The 24,400-nt window shown below is 54.5% G+C and overlaps 1 protein-coding gene across 1 annotated transcript in view; it reads right to left on the minus strand.

Annotated features, from left to right (window-relative positions):
* Positions 1 to 1,498: 1,498 nt before the first annotated feature.
* Positions 1,499 to 24,400, minus strand: part of prpf19 (pre-mRNA processing factor 19) — a 30,853-nt gene continuing 7,951 nt past the window's right edge. Inside the window, exons 2-9 of the mRNA XM_067979821.1 lie at positions 21,668 to 21,817; positions 21,274 to 21,350; positions 14,048 to 14,189; positions 10,520 to 10,593; positions 8,967 to 9,029; positions 4,266 to 4,307; positions 2,389 to 2,463; positions 1,499 to 1,507 (exon numbers count right to left, since the gene is read on the minus strand). Coding sequence (XP_067835922.1) covers positions 1,499 to 1,507; positions 2,389 to 2,463; positions 4,266 to 4,307; positions 8,967 to 9,029; positions 10,520 to 10,593; positions 14,048 to 14,189; positions 21,274 to 21,350; positions 21,668 to 21,817 — 632 coding nt within the window. The remainder of the gene's footprint in view (positions 1,508 to 2,388; positions 2,464 to 4,265; positions 4,308 to 8,966; positions 9,030 to 10,519; positions 10,594 to 14,047; positions 14,190 to 21,273; positions 21,351 to 21,667; positions 21,818 to 24,400) is intronic.

Genomic DNA, 24,400 nt, shown 5'->3' on the forward strand with positions numbered 1-24,400 from the left:
GAAACAGTCACTAACTCCAGCCTGATTCTCACACACCTCACCCTGGATATCTCTCTCTCAGAAACAGTCACTAACTCCAGCCCGATTCTCACACACCTCACCCTGGATATCTCTCTCTCAGAAACAGTCACTAACTCCAGCCCGATTCTCACACACCTCACCCTGGATATCTCTCTCTCAGAAACAGTCACTAACTCCAGCCCGATTCTCACACACCTCACCCTGGATATCTCTCTCTCAGAAACAGTCACTAACTCCAGCCCGATTCTCACACACCTCACCCTGGATATCTCTCTCTCAGAAACAGTCACTAACTCCAGCCTGATTCTCACACACCCCACCCTGGATATCTCTCTCTCAGAAACAGTCACTAACTCCAGCCCGATTCTCACACACCTCACCCTGGATATCTCTCTCTCAGAAACAGTCACTCACTCCAGCCTGATTCTCACACACCTCACCCTGGATATCTCTCTCTCAGAAACAGTCACTAACTCCAGCCTGATTCTCACACACCTCACCCTGGATATCTCTCTCTCAGAAACAGTCACTAACTCCAGCCTGATTCTCACACACCTCACCCTGGATATCTCTCTCTCAGAAACAGTCACTAACTCCAGCCTGATTCTCACACACCTCACCCTGGATATCTCCCTCTCAGAAACAGTCACTGACTCCAGCCTGATTCTCACACACCTCACCCTGGATATCTCTCTCTCAGAAACAGTCACTAACTCCAGCCTGATTCTCACACACCTCACCCTGGATATCTCTCTCTCAGAAACAGTCACTAACTCCAGCCTGATTCTCACACACCTCACCCTGGATATCTCTCTCTCAGAAACAGTCACTAACTCCAGCCTGATTCTCACACACCTCACCCTGGATATCTCTCTCTCAGAAACAGTCACTAACTCCAGCCCGATTCTCACACACCTCACCCTGGATATCTCTCTCTCAGAAACAGTCACTAACTCCAGCCCGATTCTCACACACCTCACCCTGGATATCTCTCTCTCAGAAACAGTCACTAACTCCAGCCTGATTCTCACACACCTCACCCTGGATATCTCTCTCTCAGAAACAGTCACTAACTCCAGCCCGATTCTCACACACCTCTCTCCTTATCCCTCAATTCACCATAATGGACACTCTGTCCTCTCACCTCCTCAGTCTTGCCCACTGTCTGACGCCCCTCTTCTCTCTCTCAACCCAACACTCTCCCCTCCTCCCTTCCCCCACAATCGCCCCCTGCCTCCCTCTTCCTCACCCCCACGCACTCATCCCTCCTCCTCCTCCCAGTCTGTCTTCCTTCTGCTCTGGATGATATTAAGATCTCGATTGCCCTCCAGCACCCCACGCAAGTGGCCGATCTTCGCCGTGAGCCGAAACAGCGAGTGCCGGCGACACAGTCAACCGAGTGTGGCTTCACAGCCGGGTCCGATCCGGGCCTGGCCTGATTTCACCCCCTCACACCCCTGACAAACTCCAGCTGGAGTCACTGGATCTGGGCCAGGAGCAGAATCCCTGAGCAATTTAATCCCCCCTAACCAGGATCAGTTCATAGCATCGTCGTACGTTATAGCACAGGAGGAGGCCGCTCGGCCCATCGTGCCTGTGCTGGCCCTGTGGAAGATCTCTCCAATCAGTCCCAATCGTTCCCCCCGTCGCCCTGTAAATTTTCCCCCTTCGAGTATCTCTCCGATTCCCCCCTTTTGAAAGTTATTATTGAATCTGTTCCCACCGTCCTTTCAGGCAGTGAATTCCAGATCATCACAACTCGCTGCGTAAAAAAACATTCTCCTCATCTCCCCCTCTTTCCCCGATTATCTTCAATCTGCGTCCTCTGGTTCCCGACCCTCCTGCCCACTGGGAAACACTCTCTCCTTATTGACTCTCTCAAAACCCCTCCTGATTTTGAACCCTTCGATTAAATCTCCCCTTAACCTTCTCTGCTCTGAGGAGAACAATTCCCAGTTTCTCCAGTCTCTCCACGTAACTGAGGTCCCTCATCCCTGGTCCCATTCTGGGAAATCTCCTCCGCACCCTCTCCAAGACCCTGGACATCCTTCCTAAAGAGTGCGGGGCCCAGAATTGGACACAATACTCCAGCTGAGGTCTACCCCAGTGTTTTATAAAGGTTTAGCACAACTCCCTTGCTTTTGTACTCTGTGCCTCTATTAATAAAGCCCAGGATCCCATATGCTTTTTTAACAACCTTCTCAACTTGTCCTGCCACCTTCAGAGATTTGTGTACACACACACCCCCAGGCCGGGAATGCAGCCTGGACCTTTCCTGCTGAGTGTGAGGGGCTCAGTCCCACACCAGGGAGCTGTATTTGCCCCCCCCCCCCGCCAGTACTGAGTTAACTCCGAGAGGCTACTTACCACGTGAGACGCCACCTGTCTGTACTTGCTCAGGTCCTCACCCCTCACCAGCTCCTCGGGGACAGTCTTGCCTCGCTGTAACACAAGCCAGGGCAATGGCATCGTCAAGGGGAGAACCAGCAGATACAATGGCCACCCCTTCCCGCGCTGCACTGTAGCAGGAGGCAATTCCCCGGTAATCCTCAGGCCCCTTCCCGACCCCCTGAGACCCCCCCCACCGTTTATAAAATGGTCTATCCCTCCCCGACACCAATTATAAAATGGTCTAGCCCTCAAGGCCCCCATTTATAGACTGGTCTGTCCATCTCCGACCCCCCCCGCCATTTATAATATGGTCAGCCCCACCCCGAACCCCAATTATAAAACGGTCTGCCCCGCCTAGACCCCCATTGAGAGGGAGAGAGTGTACACTCCATATCGGGGTAAAGGGAGACTCTCCCTGTGAGGGTTTAGGTTAGTGGGACTCGTTCCCCCCACAGGGAGAGAGTGTACACTCCATATCGGGGTAAAGGGAGACTCTCCCTGTGAGGGTTTAGGTTAGTGGGACTCGTTCCCCCCACAGGGAGAGAGTGTACACTCCATATCGGGGTAAAGGGAGACTCTCCCTGTGAGGGTTTAGGTTAGTGGGACTCGTTCCCCCTACAGGGAGAGAGTGCACACTCCATATCGGGGCAAAGGGAGACACTCCCTGTGAGGGTTTCGGTGAGTGGGACTCGTTCCCCCCACAGGGAGAGAGTGCACACTCCATATCGGGGTAAAGGGAGACTCTCCCTGTGTGGGTTTAGGTGAGTGGGACTCGTTCCCCGACAGGGAGAGAGTGTACACTCCATATCGGGGCAAAGGGAGACTCTCCCTGTGAGGGTTTAGGTGAGTGGGATTCGTTCCCCTACAGGGAGAGAGTGCACACTCCATATCGGGGCAAAAGGAGACACTCCCTGTGTGGGTTTAGGTGAGTGGGACTCGTTCCCCCCACAGGGAGAGAGTGCACACTCCATATCGGGGTAAAGGGAGACACTCCCTGTGAGGGTTTAGGTGAGTGGGACTCGTTCCCCCCACAGGGAGAGAGTGCACACTCCATATCGGGGTAAAGGGAGACACTCCCTGTGAGGGTTTAGGTGAGTGGGACTCGTTCCCCCCACAGGGAGAGAGTCTACACTCCATATCGGGGCAAAGGGAGACACTCCCTGTGTGGGTTTAGGTTAGTGGGACTCGTTCCCCTACAGGGAGAGAGTCTACACTCCATATCGGGGCAAAGGGAGACACTCCCTGTGAGGGTTTAGGTTAGTGGGACTCGTTCCCCTACAGGGAGAGAGTCTACACTCCATATCGGGGCAAAGGGAGACACTCCCTGTGAGGGTTTAGGTTAGTGGGACTCGTTCCCCGACAGGGAGAGAGTCTACACTCCATATCGGGGCAAAGGGAGACACTCCCTGTGAGGGTTTAGGTGAGTGGGACTCGTTCCCCTACAGGGAGAGAGTCTACACTCCATATCGGGGCAAAGGAAGACACTCCCTGTGAGGGTTTAGGTGAGTGGGATTCGTTCCCCTGCAGGGAGAGAGTCTACACTCCATATCGGGGCAAAGGGAGACACTCCCTGTGAGGGTTTAGGTGAGTGGGACTCGTTCCCCGACAGGGAGAGAGTCTACACTCCATATCGGGGCAAAGGAAGACACTCCCTGTGTGGGTTTAGGTGAGTGGGACTCGTTCCCCCCACAGGGAGAGAGTGCACACTCCATATCGGGGTAAAGGGAGACTCTCCCTGTGTGGGTTTAGGTGAGTGGGACTCGTTCCCTGACAGGGAGAGAGTGCAAACTCCATATCGAACACACTCAGTGCCACACAGGCGCTGCAGGTAAATGGCCACATTCATCATGTACCTTCTTCCGCTCTGTTGTCAGTACAGTTGCCTTGTCTTGAAGCTGCAGAGAGAGAGAGACAGCAAGAACAGGTGACCATTAGACATGACAGTTTAGCACAACATGGGGTTTGCTGACAGTGGGGAGATGGAACACAACAGGTACAAATATTCACCCTCGAAGATGAGGGATGTTAATGCTGCAGGATGGAACACAGGGTCAGCATCAAACACTCCCAGGGTCAGGGACAGGGTTAGATACAGAGTAAAGCTCCCTCGACACTGTCCCATCAAACACTCCCAGGGTCAGGTACAGGGTTAGATACAGTGTAAAGCTCCCTCCACACTGTCCCATCAAACACTCCCAGGGTCAGGTATAAGGTGAGATACAGAGTAAAGCTCCCCCTACACTGTCCCGTCAAACACTCCCAGGGTCAGGTACAGGGTTAGATACAGAGTAAAGCTCCCTCTACACTGTCCCATCAAACACTCCCAGGGTCAGGTACAGGGTTAGATACAGAGTAAAGCTCCCTCTACACTGTCCATCAAACACTCCCAGGGTCAGGTACAGGGTTAGATACAGAGTAAAGCTCCCTCTACACTGTCCCATCAAACACTCCCAGGGTCAGGTACAGGGTTAGATACAGAGTAAAGCTCCCTCTACACTGTCCCATCAAACACTCCCAGGGTCAGGTACAGGGTTAGATACAGAGTAAAGCTCCCTCTACACTGTCCCGTCAAACACTCCCAGGGTCAGGTACAGGGTTAGATGCAGAGTAAAGCTCCCTCCACACTGTCCCGTCAAACACTCCCAGGGTCAGGTACAGGGTTCGATACAGAGTAAAGCTCCCTCTACACTGTCCCATCAAACACTCCCAGGGTCAGGTACAGGGTTAGATACAGAGTAAAGCTCCCTCTACACTGTCCCGTCAAACACTCCCAGGGTCAGGTACAGGGTTAGATACAGAGTAAAGCTCCCTCCACACTGTCCCGTCAAACACTCCCAGGGTCAGGTACAGGGTTAGATACAGAGTAAAGCTCCCTCTACACTGTCCCGTCAAACACTCCCAGGGTCAGGGACAGGGTTAGATACAGAGTAAAGCTCCCTCTACACTGTCCCATCAAACACTCCCAGGGTCAGGTACAGGGTTAGATACAGAGTAAAGCTCCCTCTACACTGTCCCATCAAACACTCCCAGGGTCAGGTACAGGGTTAGATACAGAGTAAAGCTCCCTCTACACTGTCCCATCAAACACTCCCAGGGTCAGGTACAGGGTTAGATACAGAGTAAAGCTCCCTCTACACTGTCCCGTCAAACACTCCCAGGGCAGGTACAGGGTTAGATACAGAGTAAAGCTCCCTCTACACTGTCCCGTCAAACACTCCCAGGGTCAGGTACAGGGTTAGATACAGAGTAAAGCTCCCTCTACACTGTCCCATCAAACACTCCCAGGGTCAGGTACAGGGTTAGATACAGAGTAAAGCTCCCTCGACACTGTCCCATCAAACACTCCAAGGGTCAGGTACAGGGTTAGATACAGAGTAAAGCTCCCTCTACACTGTCCCATCAAACACTCCCAGGGTCAGGTACAGGGTGAGATACAGAGTAAAGCTCCCTCTACACTGTCCCATCAAACACTCCCAGGGTCAGGTACAGGGTTAGATACAGAGTAAAGCTCCCTCTACACTGTCCCGTCAAACACTCCCAGGGCAGGTACAGGGTTAGAAACAGAGTAAAGCTCCCTCTACACTGTCCCATCAAACACTCCCAGGGTCAGGTACAGGGTTAGATACAGAGTAAAGCTCCCTCTACACTGTCCCATCAAACACTCCCAGGGTCAGGTACAGGGTTAGATACAGAGTAAAGCTCCCTCCACACTGTCCCATCAAACACTCCCAGGGTCAGGTACAGGGTTAGATACAGAGCAAAGCTCCCCCTACACTGTCCCATCAAACACTCCCAGGGTCAGGGACAGGGTTAGATACAGAGTAAAGCTCCCTCTACACTGTCCCATCAAACACTCCCAGGGTCAGGTACAGGGTTAGATACAGAGTAAAGCTCCCTCTACACTGTCCCATCAAACACTCCCAGGGTCAGGTACAGGGTTAGATACAGAGTAAAGCTCCCTCTACACTGTCCCATCAAACACTCCCAGGGTCAGGTACAGGGTTAGATACAGAGTAAAGCTCCCTCTACACTGTCCCATCAAACACTCCCAGGGTCAGGTACAGGGTTAGATACAGAGTAAAGCTCCCTCTGCACTGTCCCATCAAACACTCCCAGGGTCAGGTACAGGGTTAGATACAGAGTAAAGCTCCCTCTGCACTGTCCCATCAAACACTCCCAGGGTCAGGTACAGGGTTAGATACAGAGTAAAGCTCCCTCGACACTGTCCCATCAAACACTCCCAGGGTCAGGTACAGTGTTAGATACAGAGTAAAGCTCCCTCTACACTGTCCCATCAAACACTCCCAGGGTCAGGTACAGGGTTAGATACAGAGTAAAGCTCCCTCTACACTGTCCCGTCAAACACTCCCAGGACAGGTACAGGGTTAGATACAGAGTAAAGCTCCCTCTGCACTGTCCCATCAAACACTCCCAGGGTCAGGTACAGGGTTAGATACAGAGTAAAGCTCCCTCTACACTGTCCCATCAAACACTCCCAGGGTCAGGTACAGGGTTAGATACAGAGTAAAGCTCCCTCTACACTGTCCCGTCAAACACTCCCAGGGTCAGGTACAGGGTTAGATACAGAGTAAAGCTCCCTCTACACTGTCCCGTCAAACACTCCCAGGGTCAGGTACAGGGTTAGATACAGAGTAAAGCTCCCTCTACACTGTCCCATCAAACACTCCCAGGGTCAGGTACAGGGTTAGATACAGAGTAAAGCTCCCTCTACACTGTCCCATCAAACACTCCCAGGGTCAGGTACAGGGTTAGATACAGAGTAAAGCTCCCTCTACACTGTCCCATCAAACACTCCCAGGGTCAGGTACAGGGTTAGATACAGAGTAAAGCTCCCTCTGCACTGTCCCATCAAACACTCTCAGGGTCAGGTACAGGGTTAGATACAGAGTAAAGCTCCCTCCACACTGTCCCATCAAACACTCCCAGGGTCAGGTACAGGGTTAGATACAGAGTAAAGCTCCCTCTACACTGTCCCGTCAAACACTCCCAGGGTCAGGTACAGGGTTAGATACAGAGTAAAGCTCCCTCTACACTGTCCCATCAAACACTCCCAGGGTCAGGTACAGGGTTAGATACAGAGTAAAGCTCCCTCTACACTGTCCCGTCAAACACTCCCAGGACAGGTACAGGTTTAGATACAGAGTAAAGCTCCCTCTGCACTGTCCCATCAAACACTCCCAGGGTCAGGTACAGGGTTAGATACAGAGTAAAGCTCCCTCTACACTGTCCCATCAAACACTCCCAGGGTCAGGTACAGGGTTAGATACAGAGTAAAGCTCCCTCTACACTGTCCCGTCAAACACTCCCAGGGTCAGGTACAGGGTTAGATACAGAGTAAAGCTCCCTCTACACTGTCCCGTCAAACACTCCCAGGGTCAGGTACAGGGTTAGATACAGAGTAAAGCTCCCTCTACACTGTCCCGTCAAACACTCCCAGGGTCAGGTACAGGGTTAGATACAGAGTAAAGCTCCCTCTACACTGTCCCATCAAACACTCCCAGGGTCAGGTACAGGGTTAGATACAGAGTAAAGCTCCCTCTACACTGTCCCATCAAACACTCCCAGGGTCAGGTACAGGGTCAGATACAGAGTAAAGCTCCCTCTGCACTGTCCCATCAAACACTCCCAGGGTCAGGTACAGGGTTAGATACAGAGTAAAGCTCCCTCTGCACTGTCCCATCAAACACTCTCAGGGTCAGGTACAGGGTTAGATACAGAGTAAAGCTCCCTCTACACTGTCCCATCAAACACTCCCAGGGTCAGGTACAGGGTTAGATACAGAGTAAAGCTCCCTCTACACTGTCCCGTCAAACACTCCCAGGGTCAGGTACAGGGTTAGATACAGAGTAAAGCTCCCTCTACACTGTCCCATCAAACACTCCCAGGGTCAGGTACAGGGTTAGATACAGAGTAAAGCTCCCTCTGCACTGTCCCATCAAACACTCCCAGGGTCAGGTACAGGGTTAGATACAGAGTAAAGCTCCCTCTACACTGTCCCATCAAACACTCCCAGGGTCAGGTACAGGGTTAGATACAGAGTAAATCTCCCTCTACACTGTCCCATCAAACACTCCCAGGGTCAGGTACAGGGTTAGATACAGAGTAAAGCTCCCTCTACACTGTCCCATCAAACACTCCCAGGGTCAGGTACAGGGTTAGATACAGAGTAAAGCTCCCTCTACACTGTCCCGTCAAACACTCCCAGGGTCAGGTACAGGGTTAGATACAGAGTAAAGCTCCCTCTACACTGTCCCATCAAACACTCCCAGGGTCAGGTACAGGGTTAGATACAGAGTAAAGCTCCCTCTACACTGTCCCATCAAACACTCCCAGGGTCAGGTACAGGGTTAGATACAGAGCCACACAATCCCCCTGAGAGAGGAGCCCTTCACCCCCTCTGTCTGGGGCTGGATTTGACCCCAGGTCCCAGAGGGTGAAAGGTCGGAGGGGTGACCCCACCCTCTCATTTGGCAGTGGTCCTCAGCTCTCTCTCACCCACCCACCCCGACGAGCCCCCGACTGCGTGTACTCACCTTCTGAATGATCTCTGGGGTCATGCCCACCTGTTCACCCACTTCCATTGGTTCGCCAGCGCCCTGCGGGTAAACGAGGATAGACGTTAAGACATTAGGGCGGGGTCAGGACAGGACAGGAATCGGAGGGAGATGCACCGGAGAGAATAGCAAGGCAGTTACTGCTAAACCTTTGTGACCCACCCTCCAGAACCATCCAAAGCTCTGCCCCCCCCGTATCCTAACTCACACCCAGTCCCGTTCACCCATTGCCCCACTGCGCTCGCTGGACCTACATTGGCTCCCGGTCCGGGAACGCCTCGATTTTAAAATCCTCATCCTCGTGTTCAAATCCCTCCATGGCCCTCCTCTCCTCCCCTCCCAATCTCTGTAACCTCCTCCAACCCTCCGAGATCTCTGCCCTCCTCCAATTCTGGCCTCTTGCGCATCCCCCCCCCCCCTGCCCGATTCCCATCGCTCCGCCATTGGCGGCCGTGCCTTCAGCTGCCTGGGGGCCCTGAGCTCTGGCATTCCCTCCCCAAATCTCTCCGCCTCTCTCTCTCTCTCCTCCTTCAAGACGCTCCTTAAAACCTCCCTCTTTGACCAAGCTTGTGGTCACCTGTCCTAATATCTCCTTACGTGGCCCGGTGTCAAATTTCTGTCGGATTTACGCTCCTGTGAAGCGCCTTGGGACGTTTTACTACGGTAAAAGCGGAGTATAAATGGGAGTTAACGGTTGGGCCCTCTGGTGGGAAGAACGAGGAGAGGCAATATAAACAAATGGTACAATTTTAAAGGGGGTGCAGGAAGAGAGAGACCTGGGGGTTTATGTACACAAATCTTTGAAGGTGGCAAGACAAATCGAGAAGGATGTTAAAAGAGAGCATAATGGGTCTTATTAACAAGAGGCACAGAGGACAAAAACAAGGAGATCGTTGCTAAATCATTGGGGAGGCTCCAGCTGGAGCACTGCGGCCAATCCTGGAAACCGCACATTTTAGGACGGGTCGATAACCACAGGACAAAAGAGCCAGAGGGGGAGATGAGGAGAATGTTTTTTTACGCAGCGAGTCGCGATGATCTGGAATTCGCTGCCTGAAAGGGCGGTGGGAGCAGATTCAATAATAACTTTCAAAAGGGGAGAATCGGAGAGATACTCGAAGGGGGAAAATTTACAGGGCGACGGGGGGAAAAGAGCAGTGAGTGATTGGAGAGCTCTTTCACAGAGCCGGCACAGGCCCGATGGGCCAAATGGCCTCCTCCTGTGCTGTAACGTGCTACGATGCTATGAACTGATCCAGGTTAGGGGGGATTAAATTGCTCAGGGATTCTGCTCCTGGCCCCGATCCAGTGACTCCAGCTGGAGTTTGTCAGGGGTGTGAGGGGGTGAAGTCAGGCCAGGCCCGGATCGGACCCGGCTGTGAAGCCACACCCGGTCGACTGTGCCGCCGGCACTCGATGTCTCGGCTCACGGCGAAGATCGTCCACTTGTGTGGGGTTTGCTTCAAAGAGCTCGCCCCCCCGCCTCCCTCTAGATTTGCCGGGTCCTCGGCCCGCGGAGGTTCGGTACTCACCGGTGCTGCGATGGGAGTGACGGGTGCCGCCTGCGGTACGGCCAGGCCGGCCTGGGGCTTCAGTGTGGCCAGAGCTGCGGAGAGAGAGAGAGAGAGAGAGAGAGAGAGAGAGGAGCAGGTGTTAATGCGATCGTGACCCGCGGGTGAAATACGCGCAGGACCCGGGTTAGACCGGCCGGCTGCGTGCTCACGCGCTCTGCCCGTGTGTGGTTTCCCCGCAGACCACCCACCAAATTGCCCGGTGTTCAGATTTAGCTTTGGGTCTGCAGGAGCAGAGTGTCCCCACCATCTCGTAACGATACGTTTATAAACTGAACACACACGTTTATTAAACACAAGTCGTTGTTCTTCATCTAAGCATGGGTGGGGAGTTTTGACCGGCTGTTTGACTGTGGAGGGCATCACAGCTGAGCAAGAGCCTGCTTAATGTATCTCCGCCCTACAAACTAGTGACCCTCTCTCATATCCCCGCCCGATAACCCACACTCTGACCCTCTCTCTCTCATATTCCCACCCTATAACCCACACTCTGACCCTCTGTCTCCTATCCCCACCCTATAACCCACACTCTGACCCTCTCTCCTATCCCCACCCTATAACCCACACTCTGACCCTCTCTCTCCCCTATCCCCACCCTATAATCCACACTCTGACCCTCTCTCTCCTATCCCCACTCTATAATCCACACTCTGACCCTCTCTCTCCTATCCCCACCCTATAACCCACACTCTGACCCTCTCTCTCTCATATCCCCACCCTATAACCCACACTCTGACCCTCTCTCTCCTATCCCCACCCTATAACCCACACTCTGACCCTCTCTCTCATACCCCCACCCTATAACCCACACTCTGACCCTCTCTCTCCTATCCCCACCCTATAACCCACACTCTGACCCTCTCTCTCTCATATCCCCACCCTATAACCCACACTCTGACCCTCTCTCTCCTATCCCCACCCTATAACCCACACTCTGACCCTCTCTCTCCTATCCCCACCCTATAACCCACACTCTGACCCTCTCTCCCCTATCCCCACCCTATAACCCACACTCTGACCCTCTCTCTCCTATCCCCACTCTATAACCCACACTCTGACCCTCTCTCTCCTATCCCCACCCTATAACCCACACTCTGACCCTCTCTCTCATAGCCCCACCCTATAACCCACACTCTGACCCTCTCTCTCATATCCCCACCCTATAACCCACACTCTGACCCTCTCTCTCCTATCCCCACCCTATAACCCACACTCTGACCCTCTCTCTCATATCCCCACCCTATAACCCACACTCTGACCCTCTCTCTCATACCCCCACCCTATAACCCACACTCTGACCCTCTCTCTCCTATCCCCACCCTATAACCCACACTCTGACCCTCTCTCTCATATCCCCACTCTATAACCCACACTCTGACCCTCTCTCTCCTATCCCCACCCTATAACCCACACTCTGACCCTCTCTCTCATACCCCCACCCTATAACCCACACTCTGACCCTCTCTCTCATACCCCCACTCTATAACCCACACTCTGACCCTCTCTCCTATCCCCACCCTATAACCCACACTCTGACCCTCTCTCTCCTATCCCCACCCTATAACCCACACTCTGACCCTCTCTCTCATATCCCCACCCTATAACCCACACTCTGACCCTCTCTCTCCTATCCCCACCCTATAACCCACACTCTGACCCTCTCTCTCCGATCCCCACCCTATAACCCACACTCTGACCCTCTCTCTCCTATCCCCACCCTATAACCCACACTCTGACCCTCTCTCTCATATCCCCACCCTATAACCCACACTCTGACCCTCTCTCTCATATCCCCACCCTATAACCCACACTCTGACCCTCTCTCTCATATCCCCACCCTATAACCCACACTCTGACCCTCTCTCCCCTATCCCCACCCTATAACCCACACTCTGACCCTCTCTCTCATACCCCCACCCTATAACCCACACTCTGACCCTCTCTCTCATATCCCCACCCTATAACCCACACTCTGACCCTCTCTCTCCTATCCCCACCCTATAACCCACACTCTGACCCTCTCTCCCCTATCCCCACCCTATAACCCACACTCTGACCCTCTCTCCCCTATCCCCACCCTATAACCCACACTCTGACCCTCTCTCTCATATCCCCACCCTATAACCCACACTCTGACCCTCTCTCTCATATCCCCACCCTATAACCCACACTCTGACCCTCTCTCCCCTATCCCCACCCTATAACCCACACTCTGACCCTCTCTCCCCTATCCCCACCCTATAACCCACACTCTGACCCTCTCTCTCATATCCCCACCCTATAACCCACACTCTGACCCTCTCTCCCCTATCCCCACCCTATAACCCACACTCTGACCCTCTCTCTCCTATCCCCACCCTATAACCCACACTCTGACCCTCTCTCATATCCCCACCCTATAACCCACACTCTGACCCTCTCTCTCATATCCCCACCCTATAACCCACACTCTGACCCTCTCTCCCCTATCCCCACCCTATAACCCACACTCTGACCCTCTCTCTCATATCCCCACCCTATAACCCACACTCTGACCCTCTCTCATATCCCCACCCTATAACCCACACTCTGACCCTCTCTCCCCTATCCCCACCCTATAACCCACACTCTGACCCTCTCTCCCCTATCCCCACCCTATAACCCACACTCTGACCCTCTCTCTCCTATCCCCACCCTATAACCCACACTCTGACCCTCTCTCATATCCCCACCCTATAACCCACACTCTGACCCTCTCTCATATCCCCACCCTATAAACCACACTCTGACCCTCTCTCTCATATCCCCACCCTATAACCCACACTCTGACCCTCTCTCTCCGATCCCCACCCTATAATCCACACTCTGACCCTCTCTCTCTCCTATCCCCACCCTATAACCCACACTCTGACCCTCTCTCCCCTATCCCCACCCTATAACCCACACTCTGACCCTCTCTCCCCTATCCCCACCCTATAACCCACACTCTGACCCTCTCTCATATCCCCACCCTATAACCCACACTCTGACCCTCTCTCTCATATCCCCACCCTATAACCCACACTCTGACCCTCTCTCCCCTATCCCCACCCTATAACCCACACTCTGACCCTCTCTCTCCTATCCCCACTCTATAACCCACACTCTGACCCTCTCTCTCCTATCCCCACCCTATAACCCACACTCTGACCCTCTCTCTCATATCCCCACCCTATAACCCACACTCTGACCCTCTCTCTCCTATCCCCACTCTATAACCCACACTCTGACCCTCTCTCTCCTATCCCCACCCTATAACCCACACTCTGACCCTCTCTCTCATATCCCCACCCTATAACCCACACTCTGACCCTCTCTCTCCTATCCCCACCCTATAACCCACACTCTGACCCTCTCTCTCCTATCCCCACTCTATAACCCACAGTGTGACCCCCCCCCCTCTCTCCTATCCCCATCCTATGACCCTCTCTGTACCCCAGACCAGACGGGGTTCTCGCAGACAGATGTTACCTTCTCGAGCAGCTGTCACCTCCTTGGTGAGACGGGCGATGACACGGCAGGCAGCGTCGTGCTGGTAGAGAGCGTGGGAGAGTTCCTGGCGGGTGGTCTGCAGCTGCTGCCGGAGGGTGAAGCTGTGGAGCATGACGGCATCCTGGAGAAACAGGGCAAGGGTCTGGGATCAGGAGGGTTCCCATCGCAGGCCCACTCACACCGGGGAGAGGGGAGAGAGAGAGACAGGGAAAGGGTCTGGGATCAGGAGGGTTCCCATCGCAGGCCCACTCACACCGGGGGGAGGGGGGAGAGAGAGACAGGGAAAGGGTCCGGGTTCAGGAGGGTTCCCATCGCAGGCCCACTCACACCGGGGGGGAGGGGAGAGAGACAGGGAAAGGGTCTGGGATCAGGAGGGTTCCCATCGCAGGCCCACTCACACCGGGGGGAGGGGGGAGAGAGAGACAGGGCAAGGGTCTGGGATCAGGAGGGTTCCCATCGCAGGCCCACTCACACCGGGGGGAGGGGAGGGGGGAGAGAGACAGGGCAAGGGTCTGGGATCAGGAGGGTTCCCATCGCAGGCCCACTCACACCGGGGAGAGAGAGAGAGAGAGAGAGACAGGGAAAGGGTCTGGGATCAGGAGGGTTCCCATCGCAGGCCCACTCACACCGGGGAGAGGGGAGAGAGAGAGACAGGGAAAGGGTCTGGGATCAGGAGGGTTCCCATCGCAGGCCCACTCACACCGGGGGGGAGGGGAGAGAGAGAGACAGGGAAAGGGTCCGGGATCAGGAGGGTTCCCATCGCAGGCCCACTCACACCGGGGGGAGGGGGGAGAGAGAGACAGGGAAAGGGTCCGGGATCAGGAGGGTTCCCATCGCAGGCCCACTCACACCGGGGGGAGAGAGAGAGAGACAGGGAAAGGGTCCGGGATCAGGAGGGTTCCCATCGCAGGCCCACTCACACCGGGGGGGAGGGGAGAGAGAGACAGGGCAAGGGTCTGGGATCAGGAGGGTTCCCATCGCAGGCCCACTCACACCGGGGGGGAGAGAGAGAGAGAGAGACAGGGCAAGGGTCTGGGATCAGGAGGGTTCCCATCGCAGGCCCACTCACACCGGGGGGAGGGGAGAGAGAGAGAGAGACAGGGCAAGGGTCTGGGATCAGGAGGGTTCCCATCGCAGGCCCACTCACTCCGGGGGGGAGGGGAGAGAGAGAGACAGGGAAAGGGTCTGGGATCAGGAGGGTTCCCATCGCAGGCCCACTCACACCGGGGGGGAGGGGAGAGAGAGACAGGGCAAGGGTCTGGGATCAGGAGGGTTCCCATCGCAGGCCCACTCACACCGGGGGGGGGGGGAAGAGAGAGAGACAGGGAAAGGGTCTGGGATCAGGAGGGTTCCCATCGCAGGCCCACTCACACCGGGGGGAGGGGGGAGAGAGAGACAGGGAAAGGGTCTGGGATCAGGAGGGTTCCCATCGCAGGCCCACTCACACCGGGGGGGAGGGGAGAGAGAGACAGGGAAAGGGTCTGGGATCAGGAGGGTTCCCATCGCAGGCCCACTCACACCGGGGGGAGAGAGAGAGAGAGAGAGACAGGGAAAGGGTCTGGGATCAGGAGGGTTCCCATCGCAGGCCCACTCACACCGGGGGGGAGAGAGAGAGAGAGAGAGACAGGGAAAGGGTCCGGGATCAGGAGGGTTCCCATCGCAGGCCCACTCACACCGGGGGGAGAGAGAGAGAGACAGGGAAAGGGTCCGGGATCAGGAGGGTTCCCATCGCAGGCCCACTCACACCGGGGGGAGGGGGGAGAGAGAGACAGGGAAAGGGTCTGGGATCAGGAGGGTTCCCATCGCAGGCCCACTCACACCGGGGGGGAGGGGAGAGAGAGAGACAGGGAAAGGGTCCGGGATCAGGAGGGTTCCCATCGCAGGCCCACTCACACCGGGGGGAGAGAGAGAGAGAGAGAGAGAGACAGGGAAAGGGTCTGGGATCAGGAGGGTTCCCATCGCAGGCCCACTCACACCGGGGGGAGGGGGGAGAGAGAGACAGGGAAAGGGTCTGGGATCAGGAGGGTTCCCATCGCAGGCCCACTCACACCGGGGGGAGAGAGAGAGAGAGAGAGACAGGGAAAGGGTCTGGGATCAGGAGGGTTCCCATCGCAGGCCCACTCACACCGGGGGGAGAGAGAGAGAGAGAGAGACAGGGAAAGGGTCCGGGATCAGGAGGGTTCCCATCGCAGGCCCACTCACACCGGGGGGGAGGGGGGAGAGAGAGACAGGGAAAGGGTCTGGGATCAGGAGGGTTCCCATCGCAGGCCCACTCACACCGGGGAGAGGGGAGAGAGAGAGAGAGACAGGGCAAGGGTCTGGGATCAGGAGGGTTCCCATCGCAGGCCCACTCACACTGGGGGGAGGGGGGAGAGAGAGACAGGGAAAGGGTCTGGGATCAGGAGGGTTCCCATCGCAGGCCCACTCACACCGGGGGGGAGGGGAGAGAGACAGGGAAAGGGTCTGGGATCAGGAGGGTTCCCATCGCAGGCCCACTCACACCGGGGGGGAGGGGAGAGAGACAGGGAAAGGGTCCGGGATCAGGAGGGTTCCCATCGCAGGCCCACTCACACTGGGGGGAGGGGGGAGAGAGAGACAGGGAAAGGGTCTGGGATCAGGAGGGTTCCCATCGCAGGCCCACTCACACCGGGGGGGAGGGGGGAGAGAGAGACAGGGAAAGGGTCTGGGATCAGGAGGGTTCCCATCGCAGGCCCACTCACACCGGGGGGAGGGGAGAGAGACAGGGAAAGGGTCCGGGATCAGGAGGGTTCCCATCGCAGGCCCACTCACACCGGGGGGAGGGGAGAGAGACAGGGAAAGGGTCCGGGATCAGGAGGGTTCCCATCGCAGGCCCACTCACACCGGGGGGGAGGGGAGAGAGAGAGACAGGGAAAGGGTCTGGGATCAGGAGGGTTCCCATCGCAGGCCCACTCACACCGGGGGGAGGGGAGAGAGAGAGAGAGAGACAGGGCAAGGGTCTGGGATCAGGAGGGTTCCCATCGCAGGCCCACTCACACCGGGGGGAGGGGAGAGAGAGAGAGAGAGACAGGGCAAGGGTCTGGGATCAGGAGGGTTCCCATCGCAGGCCCACTCACACCGGGGGGAGGGGAGAGAGAGAGAGACAGGGCAAGGGTCTGGGATCAGGAGGGTTCCCATCGCAGGCCCACTCACACCGGGGGGGAGGGGAGAGAGAGAGACAGGGAAAGGGTCTGGGATCAGGAGGGTTCCCATCGCAGGCCCACTCACAACGAACCCCTCGATTGGATTCCAGTCTGTAACTCACTCCCGGGTATCTGTTATTCTATATATAAACCCCCCGAACCCCTCGATTAGATTCCAGTCTGTAACTCACTCCCGGGTATCTGTTATTCTATATATAAACCCCCCGAACCCCTCGATTAGATTCCAGTCTGTAACTCACTCCCGGGTATCTGTTATTCTATATATAAACCCCCCGAACCCCTCGATTAGATTCCAGTCTGTAACTCACTCCCGGGTATCTGTTATTCTATATATAAACCCCCCCGAACCCCTCGATTAGATTCCAGTCTGTAACTCACTCCCGGGTATCTGTTATTCTGTATATGAACCCCCCCGAACCCCTCGATTAGATTCCAGCCTGTAACTCACTCCCGGGTATCTGTTATTCTATATATAAACCCCCCGAAACCCTCGATTAGATTCCAGTCTGTAACTCACTCCCGGGTATCTGTTATTCTACATATAAACCCCCCCCCCGAAACCCTCGATTAGATTCCAGCCTGTAACTCACTCCCGGGTATCTGTTATTCTATATATAAACCCCCCGAACCCCTCGATTAGATTCCAGTCTGTAACTCACTCCTGGGTATCTGTTATTCTGTATATAAACCCCCCGAACCCCTCGATTAGATTCCAGTCTGTAACTCACTCCCGGGTATCTGTTATTCTATATATAAACCCCCCGAACCCCTCGATTAGATTCCAGTCTGTAACTCACTCCCGGGTATCTGTTATTCTATATATAAACCCCCTGAACCCCTCAATTAGATTCCAGTCTGTAACTCACTCCCAGGTATCTGATATTCTGGAAAAAACCCCCCCAAACCCCTCGATTAGATTCCAGTCCGTAACTCACTCCCGGGTATCTGTTATTCTATATATAAACCCCCCCGAACCCCTCGATTCGATTCCAGTCTGTAACTGACTCCCGGGTTTCTGTTATTCTATATATAAACCCCCCCGAACCCCTCGATTAGATTCCAGTCTGTAACTCACTCTCGGGTATCTGTTATTCTATATATAAACCCCCCGAACCCCTCGATTAGATTCCAGTCTGTAACTCACTCTCGGGTATCTGTTATTCTATATGTAAACCCCCCGAACCCCTCGATTAGATTCCAGTCTGTAACTCACTCCCGGGTTTCTGTTATTCTATATATAAACCCCCCGAACCCCTCGATTAGATTCCAGTCTGTAACTCACTCCCGGGTATCTGTTATTCTATATATAAACCCCCCGAACCCCTCGATTAGATTCCAGCCTGTAACTCACTCCCGGGTATCTGTTATTCTATATATAAACCCCCCCGAACCCCTCGATTCGATTCCAGTCTGCAACTCACTCTCGGGTATCTGTTATTCTATATATAAACCCCCCGAACCCCTCGATTAGATTCCAGTCTGTAACTCACTCCCAGGTATCTGATATTCTGTATAAAAAAAACCCCCAAACCCCTCGATTAGATTCCAGTCCGTAACTCACTCCCGGGTATCTGTTATTCTATATATAAACCCCCCGAACCCCTCGATTAGATTCCAGTCTGTAACTCACTCCCGGGTATCTGTTATTCTGTATATAAACCAACCAAACCCCTCGATCAGATTCCAGTCTGTAACTCACTGCCGGGTATCTGTTATTCTACAGAGAAACCAACCAAACCCCTCGATCAGATTCCAGTCTGTAACTCACTCCCGGGTATGTTATTCTATGTATAAATCCCCAAACCACTCGATCGGATTCCAGTCTGTAACTCACTCCTGGGTATCTGTTATTCGAAATATAAACCCTCCGAACCCCTCGATTAGATTCCAGCCTGCAACTCACTCCCGGGTATCTGTTATTCTACATATAAACCCCCCCGAACCCCTCGATTAGATTCCAGTCTGTAACTCACTCCCGGGTATCTGTTATTCCATATACAAACCCCCCGAACCCCTCGATTAGATTCCAGCCTGTAACTCACTCTCGGGTATCTGTTATTCTATATATAAAGCCCCCAAACCCCTCGATTAGATTCCAGCCTGTAACTCACTCCCGGGTATCTGTTATTCCATATACAAACCCCCCGAACCCCTCGATTAGATTCCAGCCTGTAACTCACTCCCGGGTATCTGTTATTCTATATATAAACCCCCCCGAACCCCTCGATTAGATTCCAGCCTGTAACTCACACCCGGGTATCTGTTATTCTATATATAAACCCCCCGAACCCCTTGATTAGATTCCAGCCTGTAACTCACTCCCGGGTATCTGTTATTCTATAAAAAACCCCACCGAACCCCTCGATTAGACTCCAGTCTGCAACTCAGTCCCGGGTATCTGTTATTCTATATATAAACCCCCCGAATCCCTCGATTAGATTCCAGCCTGTAACTCACTCCCGGGTATCTGTTATTCTATATATAAACCCCCCAAACCCCTCGATTAGCTTCCAGTCTGTAACTCACTCCCGGGTATCTGTTGTTCTGTATTTCAACCCCCCCGAACCCCTCGATTAGATTCCAGTTTGTAACTCACTCCCGGGTATCTGTTATTCTAAAGAAAACCCCACAAACCCCTCGATTAGATTCCAGTCTGTAACTCACTCTCGGGTATCTGTAATTCTATATATAATCCCCGCCGAACCCCTCGATTAGATTCTAGGCTGTAACTCACTCCCGGGTATCTGTTATTCTATATATAAACCCCCCCGAACCCCTCGATTAGATTCCAGTCTGTAACTCACTCCCGGGTATCTGTTATTATAAAAATAAACCCCCCGAACCCCTCGATTGGATTCCAGTCTGTAACTCACTACCAGGTATCTGTTATTCCATATATAAACCCCTCGAACCCCTCGATTAGATTCCAGCCTGCAACTCACTCCCGGGTATCTGTTGTTCCATAAATAAAACCCCCAAACCCTTCAATTAGATTCCAGTCTGTAACTCACTCCCGGGTATCTGTTATTCTATAAATAAAACCCCCAAACCCTTCGATTAGATTCCAGTCTGTAACTCACTCCCGGGTATCTGTTATTCTATGTATAAACTCGCTGAACCCCTCGATTAGATTCCAGCCTGTAACTCACTCCCGGGTATCTGTTATTCTATGTATAAACTCGCTGAACCCCTCGATTAGATTACAGTCTGTAACTCACTCCCGGGTATCTGTTATTCTATATATAAACCCCCCGAACCCCTCGATTAGATTCCAGTCTGTAACTCACTCCCGGGTATCTGTTATTCTATGTATAAACTCGCTGAACCCCTCGATTAGATTCCAGCCTGTAACTCACTCCCGGGTATCTGTTATTCTATGTATAAACTCGCTGAACCCCTCGATTAGATTACAGTCTGTAACTCACTCCCGGGTATCTGTTATTCTATATATAAACCCCCCGACCCCCTCGATTAGATTCCAGTCTGTAACTCACTCCCGGGTATCTGTTATTCTATATATAAACCCCCCGAACCCCTCGATTAGATTCCAGTCTGTAACTCACTCCCGGGTATCTGTTATTCTATATATAAACCCCCCGAACCCCTCGATTAGATTCCAGCCTGTAACTCACTCCCGGGTATCTGTTATTCTATATATAAACCCCCCGAACCCCTCGATTAGATTCCAGTCTGTAACTCACTCCCGGGTATCTGTTATTCTATATATAAACACCCCGAACCCCTCGATTAGATTCCAGCCTGTAACTCACTCCCGGGTATCTGTTATTCTATATATAAACCCCCCCGAACCCCTCGATTAGATTCCAGCCTGTAACTCACTCCTGGATATTTGTTATTCTATAAACCCCACTGGATTCGATGCAGGCCGGGGATCAAGCTGGACGAGTCAGGAGGAACGAGAGTTCAGAGGAGCAAAGCTGCCAGAGGAATGTTGCGGGCGGGGTGGAGGGGGGGGGGAGCAGGGGTTGTCCGGGGGTGTGGCGGAGAGAAGTGCAGACTCACCCACTCGTCCTGCAGGGCCTTCAGGATGGCGGGGATGCTGGTAGCTGACGGAGGCTTCGGTCTGATGGGGTGACTGGCTGCGGAGACAAACGAACAAGGGTGCATCTTAGAACGAGGTGCTCGCAGGTTTTTTTTTGACTCTCTCCTCCACACAGGGGCGCGATCTCTCTTTCGGGGAGGCGGGTAAATCGACCGAGGGGGGCGTCGCGACAGCCCATCGCGCTCGAAATCCACCCTTGCACTTTCCCGGCCCGGTGGGGGGGGCGGGGGGTGGCGCTCAGTCCCACTAACGGGAGAGATTAAATTCCAGCCTGTAACTCACTGCCGGGTATCTGTTATTCGTGATATAAACCCCACCCCCCCACAAACCCCCGGAGTGACCCAGAGACCTTACCTTTGATGTCGATCAGCTGGTCCTCCGAGAGGGGCTGGCCGTTGATCGGATCCGTCCCATTCTCCGCGATGTACTTCTCGATCAGGCGCCGCTCGAACACGTGATTTGAGACGGGGGAGACGCAGGCATGTTCAGGAACCTCGTTCGAAACTTGAGGGCGGAGCGGGGCAAGAAATAAATAAAAATTAAAGGGTTGGTCCGGACTCCCAAGCTGTTACTGACCATATCGGGAGGGGGGGCGGGGTGCCATATCGGGAGGGGGTTCGGGTGGCCACGGTCTCAGGAACAGACTATTTAGGTCTTCATCACAATTATTTGTCTTCAATATAACGATTTATCACAACTATTTACACATCGATCACAATTATTCAGCACGAATATTTATGCCTGGATCACAACTATTTCTTGATATCGATATATTCGGACACCGTGGGTGCAACCCGACGGGAACTAACAATCTTCCTGTGATGATCGATCTCATTCTGACTGGATTTGACCCACTGATTTCCCCCTCCTCCGACCCTCCCCCCGGCTTCATTCTGATTCCCTCGTCCCTCCCTCGCCCCTGGCTTTATTATGATTTCCCCCCTCCCTCCAGTCCCTCGGGTTTCTCTCTCTGATTCCCCCCTCTCCCCGAATTTCTCTCTCCGATTCCCCCCTCTCCCTCTCCCCGGGTTTCTATCTCCGATTCCCCCCTCTCCCTCTCCCCGGGTTTCTCTCTCTGATTCCCCCCTCTCCCTCTCCCCGGGTTTCTCTCTCTGATTCCCCCCTCTCCCTCTCCCCGGGTTTCTCTCTCTAATTCCCCCCTCTCCCTCTCCCCGGGTTTCTCTCTCTGATTCCCCCCTCTCCCTCTCCCCGGGTTTCTCTCTCTGATTCCCCCCTCTCCCTCTCCCCGGGTTTCTCTCTCTAATTCCCCCCTCTCCCTCTCCCCGGGTTTCTCTCTCTGATTCCCCCCTCTCCCTCTCCCCGGGTTTCTCTCTCTGATTCCCCCCTCTCCCTCTCCCCGGGTTTCTCTCTCTGATTCCCCCTCTCCCCGGGTTTCTCTCTCTGATTCCCCCTCTCCCCGGGTTTCTCTCTCTGATTCCCCCCTCTCCCCGGGTTTCTCTCTCTGATTCCCCCTCTCCCCGGGTTTCTCTCTCTGATTGCCCCCTCTCCCTCTCCCCGGGTTTCTCTCTCTGATTCCCCCCTCTCCCTCTGCCCGGGTTTCTCTCTCTGATTATCCCCTCGCCCCGGGTTTCTCTCTCTGATTCCCCCCTCTCCTTCTCCCCGGGTTTCTCTCTCCGATTCCCCCCTCTCCCTCTCCCCGGGTTTCTCTCTCCGATTCCACCCTCTCCCTCTCCCCGGGTTTCTCTCTCTGATTCCCCCCTCTCCCTCTCCCCGGGTTTCTCTCTCTGATTCGCCCCTCTCCCCGGGTTTATCTCTCTGATTCCCCCCTCTCCCTCTCCCCGGGTTTCTCTCTCTGATTCCCTCTCCCTCTCCCCGGGTTTCTCTCTCTGATTCCCTCTCCCTCTCCCCGGGTTTCTCTCTCTGATTCCCCCCTCTCCCTCTGCCCGGGTTTCTCTCTCCGATTCCCCCCTCTCCCTCTCCCCGGGTTTCTCTCTCTGATTCCCCCTCTCCCCGGGTTTCTCTCTCCGATTCCCCCCTCTCCCCGGGTTTCTCTCTCTGACTCCCCCCTCTCCCTCTCCCCGGATTTCACTCTCTGATTCCCCCCTCTCCCTCTCCCCGGGTTTCTCTCTCTGATTCCCCCCTCTCCCTCTCCCCGGGTTTCTCTCTCTGATTCCCCCCGGGTTTCTCTCTTTGATTCCCCCCTCTCCCTCTCCCCGGGTTTCTCTCTTTGATTCCCCCCTCTCCCTCTCCCCGGGTTTCTCTCTCTGATTCCCCCCGGGTTTCTCTCTTTGATTCCCCCCTCTCCCTCTCCCCGGGTTTCTCTCTCTGATTCCCCCCGGGTTTCTCTCTTTGATTCCCCCCTCTCCCTCTCCCCGGGTTTCTCTCTCTGATTCCCCCCGGGTTTCTCTCTTTGATTCCCCCCTCTCCCTCTCCCCGGGTTTCTCTCTCTGATTCCCCCCGGGTTTCTCTCTTTGATTCCCCCCTCTCCCTCTCCCCGGGTTTCTCTCTTTGATTCCCCCCTCTCCCTCTCCCCGGGTTTCTCTCTCTGATTCCCCCCTCTCCCTCTCCCCGGGTTTCTCTCTCTGATTCCCCCCTCTCCCTCTCCCCGGGTTTCTCTCTCTGATTCGCCCCTCTCCCTCTCCCCGGGTTTGTCTCTCTGATTCCCCCTCTCCCCAGGTTTCTCTCTCTGATTCCCCCCTCTCCCTCTCCCCGGGTTTGTCTCTCTGACTCCCCCTCTCCCTCTCCCCGGGTTTGTCTCTCTGACTCCCCCTCTCCCCGGGTTTCTCTCTCTGATTCCCCCCTCTCCCTCTCCCCGGGTTTCTCTCTCTGATTCCCCCCTCTCCCTCTCCCCGGGTTTCTCTCTCTGATTCCCTCCCTCCCCCTCTCACCCAGTTTCTCTCTCCGATTCCCCCCCTCTCCCTTTGGCCGGTTTTCTCTCTCTGTTTCCCCCCTCTCTCCGGGTTTCTCTCTCTGATTCCCCCCTCTCCCTCTCCCCCCCCTCTCCCTCTCCCCGGGTTTCACTCTCTGATTCCCCCCTCTCCCTCTCCCCGGGTTTCTCTCTCCGATTCCCCCCCTCTCCCTTTGCCCGGTTTTCTCTCTCTGTTTCCCCCCTCTCTCCGGGTTTCT

This window comes from Heptranchias perlo, unplaced genomic scaffold (genome assembly GCF_035084215.1).
Source record: "Heptranchias perlo isolate sHepPer1 unplaced genomic scaffold, sHepPer1.hap1 HAP1_SCAFFOLD_517, whole genome shotgun sequence".
Classification (NCBI taxonomy): domain Eukaryota; kingdom Metazoa; phylum Chordata; class Chondrichthyes; order Hexanchiformes; family Hexanchidae; genus Heptranchias; species Heptranchias perlo.